The sequence below is a fragment of the Crocuta crocuta genome, unplaced genomic scaffold, assembly GCF_008692635.1.
Source record: "Crocuta crocuta isolate KB4526 unplaced genomic scaffold, BGI_CrCroc_1.0 scaffold131, whole genome shotgun sequence".
NCBI lineage: Eukaryota > Metazoa > Chordata > Mammalia > Carnivora > Hyaenidae > Crocuta > Crocuta crocuta.
The window spans coordinates 15,225,741-15,252,667 of NW_027528977.1; the positions used below are offsets into that span (position 1 = coordinate 15,225,741).

At 49.5% G+C, this 26,927-nt stretch overlaps 1 protein-coding gene and 1 long non-coding RNA gene across 3 annotated transcripts in view; one reads left to right on the forward strand and one right to left on the reverse strand.

Moving 5' to 3' along the window:
* Positions 1-1,160: 1,160 nt before the first annotated feature.
* The window catches only part of LCP2 (lymphocyte cytosolic protein 2), a 44,858-nt gene continuing 19,091 nt past the window's right edge, over positions 1,161-26,927 (forward strand). Inside the window, exons 1-8 of one of the 2 annotated variants that reach the window (XM_077757333.1) lie at positions 1,161-1,476; positions 5,795-5,857; positions 11,868-11,914; positions 20,122-20,187; positions 20,613-20,644; positions 21,281-21,318; positions 24,141-24,342; positions 25,795-25,892. In XM_077757333.1, coding sequence (XP_077613459.1) covers positions 1,399-1,476; positions 5,795-5,857; positions 11,868-11,914; positions 20,122-20,187; positions 20,613-20,644; positions 21,281-21,318; positions 24,141-24,342; positions 25,795-25,892 — 624 coding nt within the window. In that variant the 5' untranslated portion in view covers positions 1,161-1,398. The remainder of the gene's footprint in view (positions 1,477-5,794; positions 5,858-11,867; positions 11,915-20,121; positions 20,188-20,612; positions 20,645-21,280; positions 21,319-24,140; positions 24,343-25,794; positions 25,893-26,927) is intronic. The other variant, XM_077757334.1, reaches the window with a different exon arrangement.
* Positions 15,923-17,702, reverse strand: LOC144226006 (uncharacterized). The gene is made up of 2 exons (XR_013333498.1): positions 17,359-17,702; positions 15,923-16,475 (listed from the first exon to the last, which is right to left on the reverse strand). It is a non-coding gene; the product is annotated as an uncharacterized LOC144226006 (long non-coding RNA).

Genomic DNA, 26,927 nt, shown 5'->3' on the forward strand with positions numbered 1-26,927 from the left:
GCTTCTCAGGTGCCAGTCCTAGAATGAAATGTGGATCCCCTCTAAGCTCACAATGACCCGGAGAGGCTGGTGCAGTGACAATGGGACTCTTTAGATTGTGTGGAAGACAAGAACTGTGCATGGCCAAAGCTACCCTCAAAATAGTCTTCAAGAAGTTACCTCCTCAGGCACCAACACAGTGTTACCCAGTTAAGTGCAACAGAGCTTGATCCTTTCCTCAAGCATCAGAACTGATGGCTGTGTGTGTGTGTGTGTGTGTGTGTGCACGCGCATGGAGCATTGGCTGAAGTGGGGAACCTGTATTTAAAGACTGTGATGTTGCACAAATATATTTGCTTTTATACACCGGATTCACCCTCTGCTGATGACATACTCATACGATGAGAAGAGCACAAAGTCTGAGACCAGCTAAGAAAGCAGCAGATTCCTCTGTCCTGTCACAGGGCTACTCCAGCGAATGTACTCTTTGGGTAGAAGATATGGAGGACTCAATGGTGACTACAATCTATGGTGGAAATAGTAGAGAACAGAATCTATGGCAGCATCAACAGCGACCATTATTTTTTGCTCTTAGTTTTTTTCCTTAAATGTTGTCTAGTTACCTGTATCTAAGGTTTATGTGTATAGGAAACGCTTTCTCTGTTTTACAGATACAGAAGACTGAGATTCCTAGATTGGTAAGCCCTTGTGTGAGTTGCACAGAGTGGGAAACAACCGCATCAGGAGTTAAGCCTGGGTGGCCAACTCTCTCACCGAGAATCCTCTAGTAACTGTAAGGAGGTGGCTAAAGGGATGTCAGTCAGCATTATCCTTTCGGCAGAGACTCGGGGATGGTTGGAAAGCACTAAGAGGCCATGCTCCTTCCCCCGGCAGTTTGCTGATATGGGAGATTATCTACATGTTAGGTCAACCGTCAAAATAGATTTTCATCTGCAAAGACCCAGCCACGCAGGACTGTGGTATAAACATCTGGGGGCCGGGGGTTCTAATGGAAACACTCTTGGACTCACACTGGAGTCTAAGTGCTTTTCACTGCCCCTCCCACGGGGCTGGGGTGGCCAAGACCTGGGCTAGATTACCAACCCTGTCGCTCTCTCTACCTCTCCAGCCCCCAGAGCTAGGCTTCCTTGTTTACTTATTTAGAGCCTAGCAGAGGAAGTGGTAAAGGAAACTTGCTGAGTCGTTTTCTGAGAAGAGACCATATTTGTTCTCAGAGGAAGCCGTTGCTTTCTGGGATCTGGTTACAGCAGAAAAGAGATCTGCTCCAACAAGGGTGTTCCAGACGGTACCTGAAAGTTGGAAGAGCCAAGGACCCCTCCACGCTCTGGATGTGGGATTCTCTGTCCATGGGTGCAGCACTCGTGCTCAGCTCGTGACTTCTGTCCTGGGAGAGCAGCCATGGCATTGAGGAATGTGCCCTTTCGCTCAGACGTCCTGGCCTGGGACTCCGACAACCTTGCGGACTATTTCAGGAAGGTGAGCCTTGCTCTTTTGTTGGTGGTGAGGCTGGCTGGATGTGGTGGGCTGGGCAGAGCTTGAAGAAGGAGCCAGAACGTGAAAGTGACAAAATATAGCAGAGGAACTTGCAGCCCCATGGCAGTCTTCCTAATTGAGCGGGCGCTGTGTAGATTTATGTACACCACTGAGTGCCCTGGCAACAAGTTCTGGGGAGAACGGGGGCCCTCAGATGGCTGTGTACCTACTAAGTGCCAGGGCTCATGTTTGTGTGCTGTAGGCACTGTCCCATTTAACACTCCCCAGTGCTGCTATCCTTCTGGCTCAGCTGCAAAATAGGCTCTGGGAGGTTAGATAACCCAAAGCCCCAGGGACTGCATGGAACAGAGGTAGGATTCCGGTCACACCTGCCTGGCTTCAACGTCCATGCTCAGAGACTCAGAACTACTGTAACCACTAATGAGATCAAGGCTGCTTACTAGAAAGGGGTGAATGGAGCCCTGGGCCTGGGAGGAAGAAACGGCAGGGCAGGGGGGATGGACGAGGTAGGATGAACAACGCCAGAGAGGGTGTCTGGGCAGTCATTGCTCATGACCTGAACGAGGGCTCCTCAAACCCTTACAGAGAACAGAATCTCTTTGGAGCTTTAGGAGGGTCTTGTGAAGCAGGTGGAAAAACTGCTATGAGCTCCAGCTGTGACTGGTTGAGATAGCTAGGGAAACTGAGGCCCGAGAGGAAGAGTTTTGCCAGCAGGGTCAGACACCAAGCTTGCGGCAGGCCTGGGACTTGATCGTTGCTGTCCTGCCTTCCAGCCTTGGAGGAGCTGCTCAAGGACCCCGGTGCTTGGTCATCTGCTGGGGGGACCACAGGTCACACATCTGCCGGGGCAGATCCGAAGCCACCCAACTCGGGGACTCCCTACCCCGTTTCAAGGGATAAGAAGTCTGGCAAGGGACATCTGAGCTTCTAACACCCCCATCCCTGGGATGGATTCAGTTGACACTCTAGACGGTCGTAAAGATGAGATTTTAAAGTCAAGACTTTAGAGTTCATTTAAGTCAACTTTCTGTTTTCCCTGGGGGTTGGAATGGGGCTCCCTGGGACACAAGACACATGCAGTCTATATAGTAGGTAACTGTTCCTTCTCAGCCTAAAGAAGAAAGATGTGAAGATATAGAATCGGGTGTGGCATGAGAAAGGCACAGCCCACAGATCCTGTTACTTGCTGTTTTGTGTGCATTGCATTTTTGTTCTTCTTTTCTCTGAAAGGTCACAATAAACTTAGGTGTTCAGCACTGTGGACGCAAAGATGATTGGGACAAATGACTTTTGAAGGATTTTTCTAAACATTTTTCATAAATGTAGAACAAATAAATTAGGGCAAGAAGGTGAAACCTGCCAAGATGCTATAAAGTGGCATGTTAGCTCAACTGAAGAAAGGGGAAAATACTTGAGAATTAGTGAGAGGATCCTGGAAACATACCAAGATGCACAGACAGGCCCCATCTTCCGTGGGGGGAGAACTACAGACCCTGGTTGGGCAACAGCTGGATCCACGGACAAATCTTTCCTTAGTGCAGGGAGACGGAAAACAGATCAGGGTGATTCAGGAAGATGGCCATCTGCTGGAGCTAGGGGATGAGAGAGAGCTAGGGGACATGTCTGCAGCACTGGGGCACATCCCTTCTCCTGACGTAAAACAAAAAGCAAAAAGTGATGATAGGATGAGGAGATGGCAGGGATTCTGTGATCCAGGAAATCCCAGCCTCAGACTCAGATGGACACCCTTCGAATCCTGAGCACCTCAGTTCCCCTGGAGAGAAAATTTCAAGTGAAATGACCATAGAGACATTTGGGGATGGATCTTAGTCATCAGATATCCTATCCAGAGGATCGATGAGCAGGTGCAATTTCTAACGAAGCAGAGGGGCCAGGCCCCACTGGAGACACCTCCCAGCCAGCTCTGGAGTCAGACGGTTTGGTTTGAATCCTGGCGCTACCACCTGTTAGCTTGGTGTCCTTGCCCTAGGTTACTCTACCTCTCTGTGCCTCAGCTTTCTCCTCAGTAAAATAGAGATACTAACAATAACTACCCTCAAGGGATTATTGAAAGAATTAAAGGAAATACAGCATGTGAAGCATTCCACAGATTGAGGGGCCAATTCATGTTTGATATTCACTTTTCCCTGCTCTGTTTACTGGACCCTGGCTGGGGAGGCCCATGCGGATTGGTGGGCCTTTGTGTCTTATGTGTTAGATATGTGTAGTTCATCCTCTGTCTGGAATATAAGACCCTGAGGACAGAGGTCATGCTTTGGGTTTTTTGAACCCCTCCAATTTCTTTGGAATTGGCAGGAAAGCATCCCTTGGCAATGCAGTGGAGAGGCACTGGCTCAGAGCCATGAATTCTAATCCCAGCTGTGCTCCCAACCCACTGTGGGACCTTAGGCCAATCCCTTCCCCTCTCTGGGCCTCAGCTGTCCCATCTACAACACAAGATACCTGCTCTAGACCACTGCCTACCAAAGCCGGGTGCTCATAAGAATCTTCGGAGTGCCTGCTAAAAATACAGATTCTAGCTCCCAAGCCCAGGTATTACTGGATCAGAATCAAACTTCTAGGGAGGCCCCAGTCTTCAGGGCTGTCTGTCTACACAGAGTCAAAGTCAGCAGACTGCAAAATCAGAGCTTATCTGATAACAATGACAGCAACAATGACGAATTAAAGGCAGCTGAATGTTATAAGAACTACCCTTCTCCTCTGCATGAAAATAGAAAGGACGCTCAGGGTGCCTCCGAGGCTGCCTGTGTTCCTTGCTGACCTCTAAATCAGCTTTTGCTGAGCTTTCTAACATTTATTCCATCCTTTCAAGCCAAGAGACTACAACAATTATATTCACGCTTTAGACTGGTTGACCATAAAAAAAAGACCATGATTTGCCCCCAAAAGAAGGCCACCACAAATTGTGAGCCTCACAATTGTGCTGAGAACAGAAGAATCTCTAGGACAAACATTTAACCTTAAATACTCCAGCCTGAAATATCACATTTGGAGATACTTCAAATGCAAATTCTTATGCTGTTGAAGACAAGGTGAAACAGAAAACTGATAAGATTGTCAATTAATGTGACTCTTTGGGAAAGCAACCAAGAGAATTCCTGTTGATCTTAGAGTCTACTCTGAGAATCCAGCTTAATTTATCTTAAATAGAGGTGTGCAAAAGGATATCCATGATAGTCTACAGTTTGATCTGGATGGTGTATTAAGATACACTAAAATCTATTCACTGGCTATAAGTTATACTGCTACTAACAAAAAGGAGAACATTCCTAACAGAGACATTAAAGCCTTGTTCTGAAGCCCAACTGTCCCCTCTGCCACCTGCAACCTATGGACCTCCTGCAAGTTACTCTCCGTCTGGAAGATGTGAGGGTTAAAGACTTAAGGCTGGTTTAAATACATAGAAGAGTGCCTGCCACGTAGCAAGCACTCAATAATTACTAGCGGCTTCTATTACCATTATTGGAACAGCAGTTTGGTAAGCAACCTAAATGATCAGCATTAAGGGAGCAATTTAGGAAAATAATTGTTTAAAATAAGTTTGCAATAACATGAGGCAGTGCCGATATTAATCACTTTGAGGCAATTTTAAGAGAAAAAAGCCAAGATAATAAGATTAAATATGAATTATAACCTCAGTTACATCTAGAAATATGTTTAGAATAAAGCATTATGGGGTGCCTGGGTGGATCAGCGGGTTAAGCTTCCAACTCTTGATTTCGGCTCAGGTCATTATCTCAAGGGTTATGAACTTAACCCATTGGGCTCTGTGCTGATAGCGTGGAGCCTGCTTGGGATTCTCTCTCTCTCTCCCTCTCTCTCTCTCTCTCTGTCTCATTCTCTCTCTCTCAAAAATTAATAAATAAACACCTAAAAAAGAATAAAGCATTGTAGGAAACACATTGTAATGTTTGCCAAGGTTGTCTTTGGGTGACAAGAAAATGGATGCTATTTATATTCTTTCTCACCTCTTCTCTACCTGCCTGAGGAACATGTGGCCGCAACCTGTATAGGCTTGAAGCCACTCCCTTTCTCTAAGGGCTGGGCCCCAAACCTTAGACTGAGACAGTTTCTCCATTTCAGAGAGTCCCAAGGGGCAAGTGAAAGCAGGGTTGAGGTAAGGTTGGGGCCCCTCTGTGAGATAGTGGGGGGAAGGGTGGGAGGGGGGTCTGGCTAGCCACAAGTACCACAAATTGCTAAGCTTCTGGGGCAGGCAAACGAGGGGAACCAATGGCCTGTGCCTGCCTGCTACTGATAGCACCTTCCCCTCTCTTTGCAGCTGAACTACAAGGACTGTGAAAAGGCAGTGAAAAAGCACCACATCGACGGGCAGCGGTTTTTGGTAAGTGCTGTCCAATCTGACACATTGAGACCAAAGCTGTTTCATAGGTTAACTAATTATAGCAGGGCCAGCTGGTCTACCCTCTTCCTGGGGATGCCCAGGGTCAATGCCTGTCTTCAGGACCCCTACACAGCCCTTTGCCTTCTTCTGAGGTTTTATATGTCCCCTGCTGTCATCACTTCTCAGGTTCCTACTATTCAGGATACCTCCCAGTGTTTCACTGATACCAAGGTACCTTCTATAGTCAAAATAGAAGGAGGAATCCAAGTATAGTCCTTACCCCAAATCTTGAAAATCTATTCAAATGCCATCCATACTTAGAGAAGTCTAAGGGGAAAAAAGACCATAAGGGAGAAGAAGAGATTCTTTTTTCTTATCTCATTCTGGAGTACATACTCACTGAGTGAAATAAAGTGTGAAAGCACCCTCGTTATTTCATTCCATCCCTCTTTCTCCGTACCAAATTCACATAGTTGGGTTTTTGCCAATGCAACACACATTCATTCTCTCTACTCCATTGTATTGCAAAGGGTAAGACTAACATGAAGCTCTACATGGGGCACTAAGCCATTAAATAGAAAGGGATGCACCTCTGACCATTAGTGAGTGGCTGGGAGGTGGTCTGAGCATTTCCCCTGAAAAAGCACCTTTGCCTATAGGCAAGATAGAAACTGACTGTAGCAATCCAGCCCTTCCCAACTCATGTTTCCTCATCCTTCAAAAAGGAGTGGGAACAAGACTTCAAAGGTCTGATGGGTAGGTGGTCCCAATTTGGATTTGGAGTGAGAAGGGCAAGATAAGTTGTGTTTCTCTGCAAGGCATGGTCAGTAGCAGTGAGGGAACTGGGCCATGAGACTTCAGGGTTAAAAGGGGCCAGAGAGGTCACGTGCTCTGGCTTTCCACCCAGCACTCTAATCCGTTTCTTATATAGTCTCCCTGCCACTAATATCTTCTTGAATTCTTTTAGTGATGGTGAGCTCACTACCACACATAGTCATCTGCCCCTTTCTAGGCATCTCTTAAGTTTCATGCTGAGACCAAACTGTGCCCTGTTGGTCTGAGTTTTGCTTTCATGTGTCATTTAAGACACATTTATGCACTGCTTCACCTAAATCATACATGCATTCACCCGTTCATTCACTTCACATGCATTTTCTTGGGCTTTCTTTACATACTAGACCATGCCATGTCCTGAGAATATAGAGGTGGCTAAGATGTGATTTCTTCCATCCAGAAGCTGGTTTTATAGCAAAAAAGTACTTTTGGAAGGCTCTAACCACCCCCTTTGCAAGGGAGGAAATGAATAAGGAGGTGTGATGTGAATGTGTATTGAGGTGTGATATGAACTTTCTAAGTCACATACCTAGTAATTGGACTAAAGCACACACTTGATGTACTCTAACATTATATGAGGGTTTTTTTTTAAGTTTTTTAAATGTTTATTCATTTTTGAGAAACAGAGTGCAAGCAGGGGAGGAGCAGAGAGAGAGGGAGACACTGAATCTAAAGCAGGCTCCAGGCTCTAAGCTGTCAGCACAGAGCCTGACATGAGGCTCCAACCCACAAACAGTGAGATCATGACCTGAGCCAAAGTTGGATGCTTAAACAACTGAGCCACCCAGGTGCCCCAATACTGCATGAATTTTTAACAATGTTATTTCCTCATACTGAGCCTTGAGTCTATGAAACACCTTGAGTTCTGTTGTTGCTTTTGCACATTAGTACTCAACGTGTTTCCTTCTGGTGCCTTCAGCACTGAGGACTGAGATTGAGACTTATCAGTGCTGAGTGGACGGGGAGTAAGACATCTTTGAGGATGGTCCTCCTGATAGCCCTGATGCTCTGGGTCACCCTGAGCAAGCACTTGACTTTTGTGAGCCTCTCTCCTCTCCTCTTGCGCACAAGCACTTCGGATTGGGTTGCAGTGGGTGACAGTCCCTTCCAGTCCCCGCAACCCTCCCTGTGTGAACTGCAGGCCTACTAGCACAGGGTTGTTTCTGCGGCTGAGAGATGCTGTCTGAGCAGTGATGTCTCCTCTGCTCTCATACCTAGGACCTGTCAGTCCCTGGAGACTGCTCTTTTATTTATTGTGTGAGCAGAAGGAAGTGGAAAGAAGGGGACCAGGAGAGCAGGGGAGCAGAACTTGGTGTCTGACCCCACAACTGGGGTATTTAAAGACAGCTTCTGCTGATACCCACCCTCCACCCCAGGTGCTCTGGGTATAGTGTGAGCTCTGATCTGAGCTCGAATTTCTCATCTATCACTCCTGGTTTTATAATATCCAGGACCATTCTGCTACTGAAGGCAGAAGCGGAAGGCCATAGTCTCTCTGTCTCTCTCTTCATTGTTGGAGCTAGGGTCCCTTGAATCTGTTGTGCTGCCATTTTGGTTTCCCAGTGAGAAGAGTAGGACCTTGTCTGGTGAGGAAGGGGTGCCACACGTTCAGAAGTTTGAAGAAGAGGATGAAATGTGTTCGGAACCCGTGTCAGTTTGGAAGGCGTGTGACTGCCTGTAACAGAAACCTGACCACAGTGGCTTAACCAAACAGGGCTTTATCTTTCTCAAGTGATAAAGAATCTAGAGTAGGCTGTAGGGGCTGGTGAGTTGCTGAAAGAAGTCACCCAGAACACAGGCCCCGTCTAGTCATGGAAAAAGCTTGTGGCTTCTGTCCTACTGGTTGTAAGTTGGCTGTGCCACCTCTAGACTTGACATCCACATTCCAGGCAGGACAGAGGGGGAAGGGCAAAGAATAGAAGGCAGAAACGTACATGGGGAACGCCTCCCCTTGTTTTCAGGAAAGTAGTAACTTTTCCGGAAGTTCCACCCCATAGATTTCAGGTTATATCTCACTTGCCACAAATGAGTCCTATCACCTCCGCCATCTCCAAAGAACTGTGGGGTATTAAATATTTTAGACTCGGCACATTTACTGCCCCAAACAAAATCCAGGTCCAGTCAGTAAGGGAGCAAGAGAGAGGGGATACTGGCTGGGCAGCAGCAGTGTCCACACACGGCCTCCCCAGGTGGGAGCCATCTCGAGAACACACTCGCCATATAATAACACTCCTGCAAGGGCACAAGTGATCATACAGGTAACCCAGACTTGCTGGAGGTTTCAGAAGGAGGTAGAGGAGGGGTTACATCACACCGCAGAGCTCTCTGAAAATCCTATTTAAACATCTCTCATCTTTCCACCCAGTTTCTGTCCTTGTTCTAAAGGCCTTTCTCTTTCCCAACATTCTGCTCCTCTGTGTCTCCAGCCCTGCTCACAATCACTTTCTCATTCACACTTTTCCTCAGATTCCCTCAGCTTACATCATCACCTTGGCCAAGCAGTCAGTGGTCAGCCCCCAGCTCTCTGGAGGCCCCCAGGAAGTCCTGCACTCTGCATGCCACTCTGAACATGAGTCTTGGTGCATCCCTGAGAGGGAGGAGAAGCCACTGCATAGGGATGTTAAAATTTAAATGAAAAAAAATTTTTAAGTTCATTCATTTTTGAGAGAGCATGAGGGGAAGGTGGCAGAGAGAGGGGGAGACATAGAATCTGAAGCAGGCTCCAGGCTCTAAGCTGTCAGCACATAGTGCAATGTGGGGCTCAAACCCACGAACCGTGAGATCATGACCTGAGCCAAAGTCAGAGGCTTAACCAACTGAACTACTCAGGTACCCATAGGATATTAAAATTTAAAAAAGAGAGAAGTTAAGAAGCTTAATCAAAAGCCTGATTGTCAAAATGGTGCAGCCACTCTGGAAAATAGTATGGGGTTTCCTCAAAAAGTTAAAAATAGAACTACCCTATGCCCCAGCAATTGCACTACTCCATATTTACCCAAAGCATACAAAAATACATTCGAAAGGGCACATGCACCTCGATGTTTATAGTAGCATTATCAACAATAGCCAAACTATGGAAAGAGCCCCAATGTCCATTGAGTAATGAATTGATAAAGAATTTGTGATACATACACACACACACACACACATGCACATGTGCGCACGTGCACACGCATGCGTGATGGAATATTACTCAGCCATGAAAAAGAATGAAATCTTGCCATTTACAACTCTGTGGATAGAGCTAGAGTGTATTATGCTAAGCAAAGTAAGTGAGAGAAAGGCGAATACCGTATGACTTCACTCATATGTGGCATTTAAGAAAGAAAACAGATGAACCTCGGGGAAAGGACAAAAGAAAGAGGGAAGCAAACTGTAAGAGACTCAATGATAGAGAACAAACAAGGTTGATGGAGGGAGGGAGGTGGGGCATGGACTAGATGAGTGATGGGTATTAAGGGTGATGAGCACTAGGTGTTGTATGTAAGTGAGGAATCACTAAATTCTATACCTGAAACCAATTTTACCATATATGTTAACAAACTAGAATTTAAATAAAAACTTGAAAAGAAAAAAGAAGCCGGATTATCTCAAGACTCTAGGTGAACTCCCGCCCCAACCCGCTGCCAGGTCTACTAAGGGGGCTGCGTCGGACACTGCTCCCGAGAGCCGGAGCTGATGAGCCCAACAAACATAGCTAAGATGGCCCCAGCCCTGTGCCCCTGGGCTCCAAGGGGAGTGTGCCTAGCTCTTACCCGTAGGCAGCAAACAGCCTGCCAGGCTCCCAGACCAGAGCAGAAGAAGCAAAAACCTCCAAAAGCCAGCCAGACCCCAGCTTATTATTGTTTATTTTCACATTAATTATTCACATAAGGTTTATTATTCATATGGGGTGTGTCAAGCCCTGAGCCAAGCACATGACACGTATCATCTCATTCAGTGCTCACAACCCCTGAAAGGTCGCTTTTATTAGTATAATGATACCTATTTTACGGATAAAGAAACTGAGGCTCAATGAGCCCAAGTGCATGCCCCAAATCAGACAGCTGTTAAATGGATGAACCAAGATGCAAACGCAGCCTGACTCCAGAGCCTCCACCCTAACCGCCCGGTTTTCTAGCCTCACTTAGAATATCTGTGGATCCCCTTCTCTGGCTCAGCATTCATTCCATGGAAAGTGTGCTCAACCTCTCTTCTGTCTGGCACCCTGACTCTCTTCCTCCCTCCAAAGCACCTTCTCCTCTTACCCTTCCCCCACCCCTCTCCTCCAGCATGGGTCACCGGGTCCCTCCAAGGGATCAGATGTGAGAAGAGAGAAATTTGTAGAAAGAAAATTGATCACAGATATCACAGAGCAGCATTCCAGTTGCAGCTCCATTACCTACAAGCTAAAATTCCCTTAACATCCCAGTGCTTCAGCTTTCTCATCCATAAAGTGGGAATGCTGATAGTTCCTAAATCACAGGATTGATGTGAGGATTAATCAAGGTGCTAGTAAGGCAGAGGCCCAGAGTCGGTTTTTTTTTTTTTTTTTTTTTAATTTNTTGAGCTTAAGTCGGACGCTCATCCGACTGAGCCCCCCAGGCGACCCCCAGAGTTGGTTCTTCACAAACATGGGTTCCTTTCTGCTTTCCCCTGTCTGTTCTCTCAGGCAAGCCTCTTTACTGCATCCCCACATCTAGAGAATCCTACCAATGACCCTGATGAAAGAGGCTTTTGGGTGTGATGGTGGTATCAGAGCACAGATTCCTTCTCCGGGCTGGCTTCCCACAGCTCCTGCATATGGAAACTGAGAGGGACCCTGAAGTCAGGGGTAAGGGCCTAGGCAAGAGGTCACAGCATGACCAAACTCAGCCCACAAGACAAGTGGTTTGGTTTCACGGGTTAGCTCTCCTGGTGCGTGCTTGTTTGCTTACTTTAAAGTTATCTGTCAATATTTGGAACTGAAGAACTTTCACATAAAATCCAGATTTGGGGGTTCCCTTTGAAAACATAGATCTGGCAACACCAGGCCCATGGGCTTTTATGCATCTAGAAGCTACGACTTTGGGTACAAGGAGAGGTGTACTCCAGTTTACCACAGGCCCCACGGCTCCCTCCCTGTCGGCGCCTCCCGCTCCTCACCCGCCCCAAGGCGCCTCCTGAGGGTTGTAACCTGCCCATGTCTTCGTTTCAGAACCTGACAGAAAATGACATCCAGAAGTTCCCTAAGCTCCGGGTGCCGTAAGTACTCCCCCTGAGTCCCAGAGTGTTTGGGGGGAACAGAGGCTGGAATGGGAAGTAGCCCAGGGACAGCCGAGTCAGGCAGTCTATCACTGTTGGTCTGAACTAGGAAAGAGAACAGGAAGGGTAGAGCGCAGGGTGTGGGAAAGAGAAGTAACAGATCCAGCCCAGTGGGTGTGTTGGCCTCTCTTGCCAAAGACAAGCCTAACTGTGGACCATGCTTTCATTTCCTCTCTCCAGTGGGGTGGCTTGGGCACCAGCATCACAAGACCCGTTTCGTGAAGGTATCATCACCAGATCAGTGATTGCTTAAGCTTTCTGGACCCCAGTTTCCAGCTCTACAATGAGAGAGTTGGACGAGATGAAGAGGGACAATGGCCATCATTCTGTCTGTCACTACTGCTTGCTTGGGAATGGCTGCCAGGGGCACTGTGCTGAGGAGAATCCTGAGGAAGGGGGTGCAATCCATCACTGAGGTCTGGCAGGGGTGTGGGTATGAGAAGACACATCATGTGCTTTGTGCTGTGTGTTTTCATACCTCTAGCAAAGGTCTCCCGGACTCAAAAATTTTACCCGAGCCACGTGGGTGATACAAATGTGTACAATGGGCCAGGTTGAACCACACAAAGTCCTATCAATTTCTCTTTCATTTTACCACCTTTGAATAGAATATGGGTGTGAAGAAATATTTCTCCATTATCAGAAAAATAATAGCATAATTATGATGGTAAAAGAAGTCATCAACATTAAACCTCATTGTCAGTGAAGAAACATGGAGTGGTGGAGATTGTGACAAATCAGAATATTTTCCATCCCAAGAGAGCTGCAGCTACTCCATGCCAGTCTGTATGGACCTGATGGTGCCCAATCTTTGAACTTATCAAAAGGCACTAGAAATATCAGTTTTATGTTAATATATTCTTTTTTTTTTTTATTTCTAGGAGAGAGAGAGAGACAGCGTGAGCAGGGGAGGGTCAGAGAGAGAGGGAGTGACAGACTGAAACAGGCTCCAGGCTCTGAGCTGGCAGTCAGCACAGAGCCCGATGCGGGGCACGAACCCACGAACCGCGAGATCATGACCCAAGCGAAAGTCGGACGCTCAACCGACTAAGCCACCCAGGCGCCCCTGTAATATATTCTTAGTATACATACTAACATATGTAATAAAATATATTTATGCAATATATGTATACCAGGTCCTTGAAAGCATTTGGGTTTGCACCTCCTGGTCCCCATACAATACAAATACTTCATTTATTTAATGAACTGCTACTAGATGCCAATATAATGTCAGGCCCTTGTTAATTACTCAGGCTGCAGCTATATAAGGGACAGAATCCCCACCACAGGACACTTACATTCTAGTGGGAGGGTTAGATATACAAAGCATTTTGATGCATGGTTAATGGTGCCGTGTGGCACATGCATGGACATGTTCAGCGGGAATAGGGAGGCAGGAGTCATTTTCCCCTTGGCATTCAGGGAAGATTTTGGGAAGGCAGGGAAGCTAAGCTGGATCTTGACATATGCCAGGAATGGTCAGATAAAGAATGGGTTGAAGGACGTTCTAGGAATGGGGACTGTATTGCAACAGCACGGGCACCAGGGAGTTTAATGGAACTACAAGAGGGTCAGAGCAACTGGGGCATGTGTGTAGGGTGCACAAAACATAGAGGCTGCAAGAACTAGTCACAGGTTAGAAGGGTCCTATGAGCTGTCCTAAGGGGTTGCAGAGGTGAGTGCAACAGGGAGAACACAAAGGTAAACCTGGTGTCTCAGCTTTCTCCAGGGCAGTGTGGAAGATGACAGGGGAGGGCCCAGCATCCGGCATGACATCCAGCTAGGAGGTGATAGACATGACCTGCTAACGAGATGGGAGCCTCAGTGAGGGCTGTGGCCCTAAAGATGCAGGGTGCAGGGTGGAGGGGATTTAAATCAGAGTAGTGGAAGGAAAAAGATAAGGAAGCCACTTTCAGCTTGGAAGATCCTTTTTTATCTTAAGGCTGAGCTCAGTTGACGTCTGGAGCTATGCCTGAGTGCCTGGAGAAGGAGGCGGGGTGAGAAGTGGTTGCAGGGTAGTGTGGAAGTAAACACTCGTGTTGTGGGTGCAGTAGGGCTGGGGTACTTCTTCAGCAATTTGAAAACTGAAACGAAATCCGTCTCCAATGAGTGCATGTGTGCCCCAGACAAGCTATGAACCTGCCCGTGGAACATGAAGGTGAACGGGGAGTAGTGTGGGAGCCATCTAGGGAAGATCCGGGCTGCCCTGATTAGGTGACTCTAAGCTTGACTGTCCCTCTTGGCAGGTGTGTATAAAAGGCACCAATCCCAGCTCTACTTTCTAATGAGCTCTGTGCTTGGGATGAGTCCCTAGTCTCCTCACAGTTTCCCAGGCTGTAAACTGAAGGAATGTGACTGTGGGGGCTCACTCTTTTAAAGGTTATAATTTTAGGTATGAACAAGCAGACAGAAGAGCTTAGTGAGTAAAAGTGCAGGCTCTGACGTCTGACTACTTGAGAGCCAATTCTTCCGTTCACCAGCTGTGAGTCTGTGGACAAGTTATCTGAGTTCCCTGAGCCTCAGCTTCCTCATCTGTAAAATGAGGATGATAATAAAACCTACCTCAAAGAGTTAGTGGGAAGGTTAGAGGAAATAATAATGTGCACTGAAGAAGTGTTAGCTATTCCTGTTATTTTATGGAAAATCTCAAGGAGTACAATTCTGTTTTTACGAATCATTCTATCCTGCAAAAGGGAGAGGATTAAAGACTAGAAAGGCATGGGCTTTGAAGCAAGGGAGAGCCTAGTTCCAAAGCAGACTCTGCCTCCCACCAGCCATGGGAACTGGGAGAAGTCCCATCAGCCTCTGTGCCTGTCTCTTCCTCTGTAGAAGGGAAATGGACTAACTCTCGAGAACTGCTGGGTTATAAAGGAGGCAGCCCGTGTAAGCTGCCCGCTGGTGCCCTTGCTGCATATAGATACTCAATACTGATTTGTTTCATTCCCTGGTACATAAGTTCATTTGCCATAATCATTACCCTAAAGGGCTATGGGGAAGAGATTGTGTTTATGCACAGCAGACCAAAACAAGATTATGCTCCTCTGAATATCTTGATTTTCTTCTTCCATGCTTAAAAACAAAAACAAAACTCTATTAAATAGATTTGTAAGAAGGCAGATTCTGGGGAGGAAGGCTTTGTCTGCAAGTACGGCTACCAGCTACTCTCTCCCAGAGACTCCTGAATACCGTAATGAAGGAGAGCTTTTAAATAAAACAACAAAGCTTCCCTCATAGGGATGGGCTTAAAATCCATGGTATAGCTGAGCACTATCTGGTTAAATCAGAAGAATACATGTTAAAATCTGTTGATGCCTATTTGGAGTTTATTTTTAAAATGTTATGAAGTTTATATTAAACCCATAGCATAGCCTTAAAAAATCAGGAGAAGGGAGTGATGGGGTGGCGGTGCAGGCAACACATAGGTGTTGGATGAGTGTCTTTGTATCATGAGTTCCCATTGTACCCATTACCGATAGTGGAATTAGGTTGGGGGAAAGCTAAGACCCCATCAGAGGGATGATGCGGTGATATCTGTTTATTCATCCATCCCTCTGATGATGCTGTGGGTCTCCTAACAGCAGGGACAGCACACCTGAGATATAGCGGGGAGGGGAGGAGGACGGAGGAAGGCCAGAGGCAGGGAGCCAGCCGTAAACAGACCTACTTGTGCTCCTTAAAGAATGTGACCAAGCCTCAGCTGAACTGCCAGGGTGACAGGCCTGTGTGCCCTGCTCCTTCCCTCCCACATTCATTGGCTAATCCCTGACCAGGCAGCCAGTCCTCCCCACAGGAGAAGGGCCTCCTCCTTCTCCCTGAAAGCAAGTACAGAAACTTGACTTCCTAGATCAGCCCCACAGTAAAACTGCTCACATGAGACCTTGACAAGTCCCTCTCTCAGTGCCTCATTTTCTTGGGTGGTAAAAATGGGAATAATCTCATTTGCCAAAATAATAATATTAAAAAATAATGATTTAATTTTGCAAAACAATTGTGAAGCTCAGGTAAAATACTACATGTCAAATTATCGGGGGGTCTGAGGCTGAGAAGCGGGGAGACCGGACGAGGCCCTCCAACTCTTGCCTCCCACCCGCCCGTGGTTCTCCCCTGAGGCCTGAGATGGTGGCGAAGGGCGCCTCCCTGAGCCCCAGGACCCACACCTGGCTTCTCACGTGACAAGGACAGACCTTGCAGAGGTCTGGCTCTCGGTTCAAGGAGGGTGAACCTCAGAGGTGGAATACCCTTTAAAGAGGGATGAAATGTGGAGCAGGAGCCGGAGGGAGAGTGCGAGTGTGTGCTGGGCGCCCTGGGGAGGGGCTGGCGTGGGGACGGAGGACAGGCAGGCAGCGAGGTGGGTGGGGAGCTGGAGATGAGGCTGCCCGACACGACAGAGCTGAGCAAAATGGTCCCCCTGTCCTGGGCCTCGGGGTGTGTTCAGCTGGGAGGCACCAGCGCGCCCTCTGGAATCAGAGTCAAGGGAGCGGGCTCTTCACCGTGGGAGGGCCTGGAAGAGAGGCGGAAGGAAAGCTCTCGAGTTCTTCCTGGGAGGGCTGAGGCGAACAGACGCATTTACATTATAAGCCCGTGAACTCCACNTGTCCTTCTTCCCTGTGACCAGCAAAGTTGACTTCAAAGCCCAGAGTGGGCCTCCACTTGTCCTTGGTCTCCCCCTCCCCCTCCTCCTCCCCATCTCCTCTCCCTGCAACCCCTCCTCCTCCTTCTCCTCCTCCCCCTCCTCCTTCACCTCCCCCTCCCCCTCCCCTCCTCCTCCCCATCTCCTCTCCCTGCAACTCCTCCTCCTCCTTCTCCACTTCTTCATCCTCTTTTCTTCCTTACCCTCATCCTTCTCCTGCTCCTTAAAATTAAAACATAATTCCAAGAATACAAAGAATAACAAGATTGATTTCACAACCTTTTTAGACTCTGGGAATCACCCAGGAAACTTGGCGTTACTGCTCCCAGGCCTCCCCCGTCTGGGTTCTGATTAGCTTCAGTCTACAGTGAGCCTAGCAGTCTGTGCTTATAATGGGTGTAGCCATGGAAACCTGACGGTCAGGCTGGTCAGGGACTGCCTAGCCAGGGCTCGCCCTCTTACTTGGCTGGTGAGGACCTGGAGCACAGGGAGGACAGATGTCTTGCTGGGGACAGATGGTAAGCACTGCTTACGGGACAGGATGTTGCAGTCAGACTCCGGACAAGGACCCGCACTCTGTGACAGGCCCGTGGCTGAGAAGTCAAAGACTGGCCCCCATCATCAGCAAGCCAGGGATGCCCCGGTGCTGGAAGGACCTTGCTACAGTGACTTGACTTCCTGTCAGACTGTTCAGCCCCAATTAAGCAGCCAGTTTATCCCTAAAACAAGGCAAAGCAGAGAGAATTATGCCTACCTGCTCCCCAGCCCTGGTGCTGAGTGAGGTCTGGCGTTTGTGGGGAGGAGGAGGAATGAGTCACCTCCGGCCGTTCATGGTCACATGGTTCTCTGAGGGTGTGAGAGTGGGGACAACTTTGAAGCCCACACACAGCAACCGCGCCGCTGCCTTGTCCATCAGCACAGCCACCTGCCCACACGCCCCTCAGTAGTGGTCCCAGCTGGCTTGGAAGGTGTCCTCTGCGGCCTGGAGGGTGCCGGCGGCCTGTGTTTTGCTGCAAGCAGGGCCCTGCTCTGCTCGCTGTCACCTCTTTGCTGCTCTTCTGTCAGGGCCTGCGGTTTGACATTTCCTTCCTTCGCCAGTTAGAGCCCCAGAAGCCTCTAGCCTGGCTGCTAAAGATACTGGTAAGACGAGACACCGCAGAGAGCAGGCCGTCTTTTCAGGACCAAAGCAGCCGTGTGGGCTGGTCAGAGCCTCATGAGCTCTGTTGGATGGGCACTTTGAGGGGCAGCCCAGCCCCCCTTCTTCAGGTCATTGCTGAAATGTCACCTCTGTGGGGAGGCCGGCTCATTTTCAGTTGCAACCCCACCCTACCTGCATATTCCTGTCCCCCTCCCCCAGCCCCCACCTACCTTGCAGGTATACACACACACACACACACACACACCACACACATACACACACATACACATAATACTTAGAATTTCACTTCCTTAAATGTTCATTGTTTATCTGTCCCTCTTCACTAGCACGTAAGCTCTTTGAGATCATGGGCCTTCACTTTATTCATTGAGGCTTCTTGAGCTCTCAGCAGACTTGCCAGCACTTTGCAGGCCCTCAGTGCGTTATTGTGGAATGAAGGCGTGCCTGTGTGGGAGTGGCTGCCACGGCCACCACTGCCTGACCTGGCCAGGAGGCAGGGCACCAGCAAGCCCTCCTTTGTGGCTGTGGGAGCCATTCCATCCCACATGTCAGAGAAGGGAGGAGAGGGACTCCCATCAGCTTCTCAAAATAATCGCTTAAAGGAAACAAGAGTGTCCCAAGCGCTCTGGTGGTGGGATCAAGAGGCCACTGTGATGTCCCCAGCCCTGCTTTAAAGCATCTCCCTGGTGTGGACAGCGTGAAATCCCAACAGTGACATTACAGTGGAGGACGAAACCTTGCCCTCTCCCCTTCTCCGTCCTCCTAAGTCCCCAGTGTGTTTACAGAATCTACCCTGGTATTCCAGTGAGGGAGAAGGGCTGTGAGCGGCAGTGCCTTGGGACCATGGAGAAGTGGGGGATTGAGCCCTTGGGGGTGCGATGAGGGAAGCAGGAAGTAGCAGATACTAAGGAGCACCTTTGCCAACTTAGCTACTTTGTTTTAGGCCAAACCAGTTACCTTGTGCTGGGCACTTAGCAGAAGGAATGTGGATACAGGCTCACTCTCAGATGGGCCACAGGCTCAGTCGTGTCAGCTCTGGGAAAGCTTGTAGCATAATGAAAATTAACACAAGGCTGTGGTGTGTTGAAAATATGCTGCTGGTAATTAGGGAGCCTGGCCTCAGGGGCAGGTGTGTTTTGTGGGGAGGGGGTGGCTTCCATCACTAACCCACTCCATGGGCCAATCCCTTCCTCTGTCTGAGCTTCTGTGGCCTCATCCATAAATTTTTTTTTAAATGTTTGTTTTTGAGAGAGAGAGAGAGAGACAGAGAGAGAGAGAGAGAGAGACAGAGCATAGCAGGGGAGGGGCAGAGAGAGAGACAGACACAGAATCTGAAGCAGACTCCAGTCTCGGAGCTGTCAACACAGAGCCTGATGAGGGACTCGAACTCATGGGCCACGAGATCATGACCTGAACCGAAGTCAGACGCTCAACTGACTGAGCCCCCCAGGTGCCCCGGTGGCCTCATCTATAAAATGAGATGCGATCATCTCTGAGGCTCCTCCCAGCTGCCCCCAAATCTCTCGGAAGTACTGAGCCTGTTTACTAACGAGGGCCTTCTTGGTCTCAGTGGTGGGTGCTCAGGGAGGCTGGAGTGCCCTGTACTGGAGATTTGAGAGACCCCGTGGACTGGACACCTACTGCTAGGGTGTGCAGGAGGTGCAGTCCTGTTTGTGAAGGCCCTCTCTGCTCTGGAGTTCGAGGATGTGCTAGCTCACAATACCCAAGGACTTAGAGTATCTCCGAGGGTCCTGGCCGAGGCCACGTCCTGGACATGGATGAATAAGGAGTCTCCCACTCTGTGCCCTGACTGGGAACGCTTCTCCAAATTTTATAAAAATCCATGTCACCAAGGAGTCAGAGAGGGGAGAATAAAAGGAGATACAGGTTCCCATCAGCTCTGTGACAAGCAGCTGGCTCCTCCAGGTTTCAGAGCTGCTTCGAGGGTTCCTGGAGGCTGGCCATCACCACAAGGATGTTAAGGCAAGAGCCAGGGGACCTTGGCCCCAGGAGCAGTAAGACAATCAAGTACAAGTAGTTGTGTCCAGGTGGTAAGGCAGGATCTGAGAGAAGGGGAGCCAGGCGAGGGCTGGGGGTCTTCACAGAGGGCCTCTGAGCCCCACTGAGGGGGTGAGCGGCACAGGGGCCTCCTGCACAGGAGCAGCGACTGCAAGGGGTGAAGTTGGCAAGTTCTGGGAGGAAGTGAGGAGCACAGGCCCCCGCGGAGGGGGCTGGCTGGAGGCCAGAGGAGGAGACTGGTCATGCTTGGCCAGAACGTCCGAGGTTACACAGTCGCGGGAGTTTTGGCTGGGGCGACAGACAATGTGTTAGTCACCTGATCTGTCATTCCTCTCACAGGATTCTCAGTAAGCTAAGTCAAGAGATCAACAAGAATGAAGAAAGAAGGAGCATCTTCACACGCAAGTGAGGGGGAAGCCAAGGCCTGGTGTCACTGTGACGAAACCCAAAGAGTTTCCAAACCCAAGCTGAGCCTTAAGTGGGAGGCACAGGACAGGTTTTGCCCGAATGTTTGCTCTGCGGCGCTCCTTCAGTCCCAGGGGCCTGAAGCTGGTGCCAAGGAGGGGAGAGACAGTGTCCTTTCTCTGCCCTGCATCTTGCCCCTGGGTCTGGCACTCCGGGGGAACTTCCCCTTGAAAGTTGAAGTCACATGCTCCCAGTTACACCACCAGTGTGACTCTGATCATTTGATAGCGTGGCCTGGGTGGCTAAGCAACAAGGACACCAGTTGGGGACCCTGCTGGGGTCTCCACTTGCAGGGCAGGACTGAGGAAAGAGGGAGGTGCCCCTAAGTCAGGAGCACCGTTAACGCAATGCCTTTTCCCTTGCAGACCCCAAGTCCAGCGGTTTCCTGAAGAGACAGGTAAAGGTGTCAGGGGTAAGAGGGATGCAATGGGAGGTGACAGATACTTCACTTCTTCTGTCTGCTGGTCCCTGGGGCTACTTGGGTATGGTGCAGGCGGCCTTATTCATTTACCTCCCAGGCAGTTCTTAGCCAAAAAGAGGTTGGGGTCCAAACTGAGAGCAGGAGCAATGTTACCGTGCCAGGCACCTGGGTGTACGGCCCCTGCCCAGCTGGGACCCTCTGCAGGTCTAAAATGAGGAATTCTGCGAGGCACAGGAGGACCCAGGATCTGACTGAGCACCTGGGTGAAGCCAGTGCCCCTGCTTCTGGGCCCTTAAAGCAGTTTTCAACTGTTAAACTGCACCGTGTTACAGGGCAGATCCCTGTGCCCCATCAAGTTCTGCTGAAATTTAGGGATAGGACTCCAGTGACTGTTATACAGTAAAAGGTTGAGAAACAACTTCTTCCTTCTGGTAGAACGAGCTGCTCAGGTAGAAACTAGAGCTGATACTAAACTAACCCCCAGGTATGTCGAAGGTAGGATGAAAGCCTGGGCTGGACAGTGGTGTGAGAGTACATCAGAAGGGGTGCTGCTCTGACTTTCTTTCTAGAGGCCTCCTCTGGTACTGATGATGGTGTTATCTCCTTCCACAGAAAGCCATGAAGAAGACAACGGGGGCTGGTCATCCTTTGTGAGTACATTGTGGGCTCTCCTTCCACCCTGACGGCAGTTTCCAGAGCACCTTTGTAATAAGGAACTAACACAGCGCCAAGAGGAGCGAGGCCTCTAACAAGATGCCAGCATCCCCCCTGGTGTGGGCAGGGCATAAGATACGTTCTATAAAGGCCAGAGAGTAAATATTTCCAACTTTGCCGTCCACATGACCTCCAGCTCACCCACTCACCTGTGCTCTTGTAGCACAACGAAAGCCATAGATGACATCTGAACAGCTGTGCGTGGCTGTGTGCCAACAAATCTTTATTTGCAAAAACAGATGGAGGGCCGAACTTGGCCCCTGGACTGCAGTTTGCAGATCATACCATTATTCACTATTATCACCCTCACAGCAGGGCCTTCCCCAACTCCCTCCCCTAGATGGTCTATACTAAAGTAGCTTTAAAATAGCTTTTCTTACAGGGGCACCTCGGTGGCTCAGTTGGCTAAGGTCCTGATTTTGGCTCAGGTTCTGATCTCACAGTTTGTGGGTCCGAGCCCCGCACAGGGCTCTGCATTGACGTGCAAAGCTTGCTTGGGATCCTCTGTCTCCCTCTCTCTGCCCCTTCCCTGCTCACTCTCTCTCTCTGTCTCTGTCTCCCTCAAAATAAACAAACATTAAAACTTTTAAAAAATAGCTTTTCCTATAGTCTTAAGTTCCCACTGGTGAAACAGAGGGAAAGGGATTTCAGAATCAATTATTAGCCCCCAAAAGATTTCAGGGAAGGTTTAAACCAAGTAGGTTTTATGTTTGAGGGGTCACAGTGAGCCCTTGGAGAGTCTGAGGAAGGCTGCATGTCCTCTCCCCAGAAGACTGCATCCACTGTCACTGCGTGAAGCTGGGCTCTGGCTAAGAATTCTATTATGGCCCATAGCCCACTGTGTTCATTCTACAGATGCAGCGGCCGAGCCCAGTGGACAATGGGACTTATGTAGAGCCACACAGCTAATTACAGGCAGCCCTGGGACCCAGGTGGCCTGACCCTCAGTCTAGGGGTCTTTCTGGTAAGCAGCTACCTCAGTGCCTTTAGGAAGCAGGTAAAACATTCCTTGTCCTATTGGGATTCTGGCAAAAGGAAGCACTGAATTTGAAAAACGCCAGCTAAGTTGGTGCCTTCTACAAGAAGACAAAGGAATTGGGCAGATTTATGTTGTACAAAAGGGAAAGTAGCCCAGAGATTCACTCGACTATTTACATTTTTGTACAGAAGCTGCATCTTGGCCACTGCTTGCCCTGTGGCCCCTCCTGGGCGGGAGCTCGGCCTGTGGCTCGTGTCCTTCACCCTCTTCCTGAACAGAGGTTGTTCCACTAGTGCTGCCTCACGCTCATGCGTTCCAGTCCACTCCCAGGCCTGCACAGGGCACCGGGTGGGCGGGGTAGAGACAGGGAACCCACTCCTGTGAGCACTAGACAGCACAGATCACACACACATATGGCACAGCATGATTAGGAACAAACCCATGCTCGCACATTTAGGAGACAAATCACGGGGGAAACCCACTGTTCCAAAGTGGAGAGGAAGAGTCTGCAGCTGAGAAAGACCTCCAGGGTAAAGGCTGGTAGCAGGCAGAGGCAGTGAGGCTGAGACGTGCAGGCTATACAGTCCAGGGACTCCTCTGTCAGCCGGGCCACGGTAGGGCCTGGACAGGGGTGGAGGCCACTACTCCCAGTTCCCCAACTCTGCGGTTCCGTTGCCTGCTCTCGAGCTACAGGAGCGCAGAAGATGGGCTGAAGACTCTGAGAGTTCATGCAGACACTCAGCCTCACTTTGCCTTCCACTATTTTAAACACTATTCCTCGATCAAACATGAACACAGCAATCTTTCAATAGAACAATGTAGACTGTCTTTCGTAAATCACCCAGTAAAGCTGTGAAGACCTCTAGGGTATTGGTTCACCTCTTTCCTCATCAAGATGCAACTTCCTGCCGCTTCTTTCCATACTGCCCTTGACCTTAGAGAACTGCCCTGGGCTCGTTTGTTACCCACCTGACTTTGGCACGAGAATGATAAGGCACATGCCGCTCGGCTCGGCTGACGGAGCCGCCCCTGCTTGGGAAATCACTACTGTGACTGTCCACTTTCATGAGCTCCCTCAAAGGCAATCATGCAGTCCCCAGGGCTCACTTTCGAGCACATATAAAATACAACAGAACGCTTAACATTTAGAAAGAGAGTCTCTTCCGAAAAAGCAGCTTTAAACTCAGTGTCAGGTGTCATGAATAATAAGCTGTTGTTTCTATACGTTCCGCTCTCGGCAAGAAGAATAGCACAGCCCTGACTCCCCTCTCTCAGACACAATTCAATCTGCCTTCTAATTAACAGGCTTTGGTTATCTGGTTTCCCCATTAGCATGGCCTCAACACCGCACTAGATTATAATGAGAAGAAGTGCTTTGAGCACAGGCACACTAAGAACAGAACTGACAATTAACTAGCGGCACCACAAATGCTCCAGGCATTTAGTCTTCCTCTTGGTGATGCCTGGAATAAAAAACATGTTTACTCAAAACAGAGGCGGCTCTTTCGCCCCTCTCTTCCAGTGTCCTCATTTCTTTTGCTTTTCTCTCTTGTGCAAAAAGGTGCAGAGGGAAATGCACTCGCCTTGTGGTCCTAAGGCCTTGACAGAGACCCCAAGTCCACAACCTGCTAGCCCTATGACTTGTACTCCCCAACCTCAGTGTCCTCATCTGTAAAATGGGAGTGACCATCCTAGTGCTGGCAGAGAGAGAGTCGATGCAGGCACACGGGTGCCACGGAGCCCCTACAAACTGGGCCGCCTCCATCACTGTGTTGGTAGGAAGAAGATGACTATGAAAGCCCCAATGACGATCAGGAGGAGGAGGACGACGGTGACTATGAGTCCCCCAACGAGGAGGAGCAAGGAGCGCCCGTGGAAGACGATGCGGATTACGAGCCACCGCCCTCCAACGACGAGGAGGCCTTGCAGAACTCCATCCTGCCTGCCAAGCCGTTCTCCAACTCTAACTCCATGTACATCGGTAAGGCCCTGGCAGCCTGCCTCACCCTGCAGCACAAGGTGCCCGCTAACCTCAGCTCAGTTCCTTACCGGCTGTGTGGCTTTGGGCAAGTGACTCCACCTCTCTGGGCCTCAATTTCCTCTTCTGTGAAATAGGATAATAACCATACAGAGACCACAGACCTTTGGTGTGAGGATTATAAATATTGCAGACAAACCATTGCCTGTGGTGGCTGATATTAGCAGACAGGAGAAGTGAGGGTGGATATTTTCAACAGTAGGAATGGCCATGCAGAGGCTCTGAGCTCAAAGGAGCGTGGCATGTCAGAGGAGCTGAGAGCTGGCCAGTGTGAGTAGAGTGGCGTGAGATGAGATCAGGCCTGTCCAAGTTCAGAGCCACACTCTCTGTGGAAGAGCAATACTTCTCCAAAGCTGGGACTGCGGGGAGGCAGCAGAGGCACCCGGGGCACAAAGTGTAAGGAGGACCTCAGTCACACTCCTGGCCTGGCCTTTCCTTCGCCAAAGGGGAGGGGCATTGCCAGCTTATCAACTTGGCCTAGGGATACTTCAGTGGGATCAGAGAATACTGTGGGTTCCTGTCCAAAGCAAGCTAAGTAACCAGTTTAGAGTCTGAGATTAGGGGGCACCTGGCTGGCTGCATCGGTGGTGCCTATGATTCTTGATCGCTGGTTTACAAACTGGAGCCCTATGTTGAGTGTAGAGATAAATTAAAAATGAAATTGTATCAAAAAAAAGAGTCTGTGATTCCATAAAAGGAGTTGGTGGCCAGCCCCTCCCTTTAAGGGAAGAGATGAGTAAAAGGAGGAAGTGGGAGGGGGAGGTCAGCTCAGAGCATTTGTGAGGGGAAGGAGGGGACCCAAGATAGGATCCCCATGAGCCACCAGCCGACTTAACCCTGTCTTGGCAGCTGTGTGTGTGTGTGTGTGTGTGTGTGTGTGTGTGAGGGAGAGAGAGACAGAGAGAGAGAGATCCAGGCCGGCTGGCGTTGGCGCTGGTGGAGGCCTGCAGGATGGGGCGCCCCTGTGTGTGTGTGTGTGTGTGAACGACCCAGGCAGGCCGGCATTGGCGCTGGTGGGGGTCTGCGGGATGGGGCGCCCCGTGTGTGTGTGTGTGTGTGTGTGTGTGTGTGTGTGAGAGAGAGAGAGAGAGAGAGAGAGAGAGAGAATGTTGCTGAACGACCCGACCCAGGTGGGCCGGCATTGGCGCTGGTGGGGGTCTGCGGGATGGGGCGCCCCTGTGTGTGTGTGTGTGTGTGTGTGTGTGTGTGTGCGTGTGTGTGAACGACCCAGGCGGGCCGCATTGGCGCTGGTGGGGGTCTGCGGGATGGGGCCCCCGGAAGGCAGAGGTGCTCAGAGCAGGGCACCGGGCGGGCTGCTCCAGGGCAATCCGCACCCACCTTACTGTGGCATTTCTGCTTTCACCTCACTGCCCTACCGCCCTTGCCCTTCCGCAGACAGGCCACCCTCCAGCAAAGTCCCGCAGCAGCCGCCAGTGCCCCCGCAGAGACCGATGGCCGTGCTCCCTCCTCCACCTGCTGGCCGGAGTCACGCGGTAGGCCTCTTTCCTTTCTCCTCTGGTGCTGTGTCCACTCTGATCCCTCCTTTGTCAGACAGAAGTGAAGAGTATACGTATCTTCACCCAATTCTGGCCAGTAAGAAAGGAGTATATACAGGCTGGGTACATGCAAACCCCAGAACTCACAGTGATTTTTATTCATGTCATAGTGCCTATCATCGGCATTCTCTTTTTATCACAAACAATTTAAACTACTTGTATAATAAAAGGTCTCATTATACTATTCATTGTGCTATTATTTTCCACCTTTGAAATAAATATAAACTGTGAAATAAACTCTGAAGGATCTAGGTGAGTCTATGTCCCCTACTGCTACTGCCTGGGTCCCTGGTGCCTTCTCTCGCCTAAGAGACGTGCGCCACCTGCTGGCCAGAGGTGGAAATTCCACCGGCAAGTGGGTTGAGCCACCAAGGTTTACAACGCAGTGAACTCAGTAGTAAAGAGAGAGGCAGCAAATCCCCTTTCCTCTTTCTTCAAGCTTACAGTGCCAGGTCCTGTAGGTTAAATTAAGAGAGACCCAGAGAAGTTCAGGTTAATGTGTCAATAGCTGGAAATGTGTTCTTTTCATAAGGGATCTGAGCACTTAAACAGCGGTGGCAAATGCCAAAGTGTTCAGGGCTAGTAGGAGGAAGAGAATGTATTTTCCAACAAGCTCAAAATGCAGACCACACCGCCGTTGGGCCTTTCATTCAAGCATAGATGGCTTCCTCCTGCTTGTGCAGTTTTCTTGCAAAGGGGACTCAGGGCTGAATTGATCTACAAACATATTTTGCTTTGAAATCTGAAGGCATCCACCTTCAGTATTGGGATGCAGAATTCACTCATTCAGTCAACAGATTAGCCACTAGTGTGTGCCAAGCAGTGTTCTAGCTGCTGGGAATAGAGCATGAACAAGGCAAATAAGGTCCCTGCTTTCATAAAGGTTCAACTTTGGCTGGGGGGAGGCAAGAAAACATGATGATGGGTAAGGAGGTAACACTGAGGGGGACAGAATGAGCCAGTTGTGGCAAG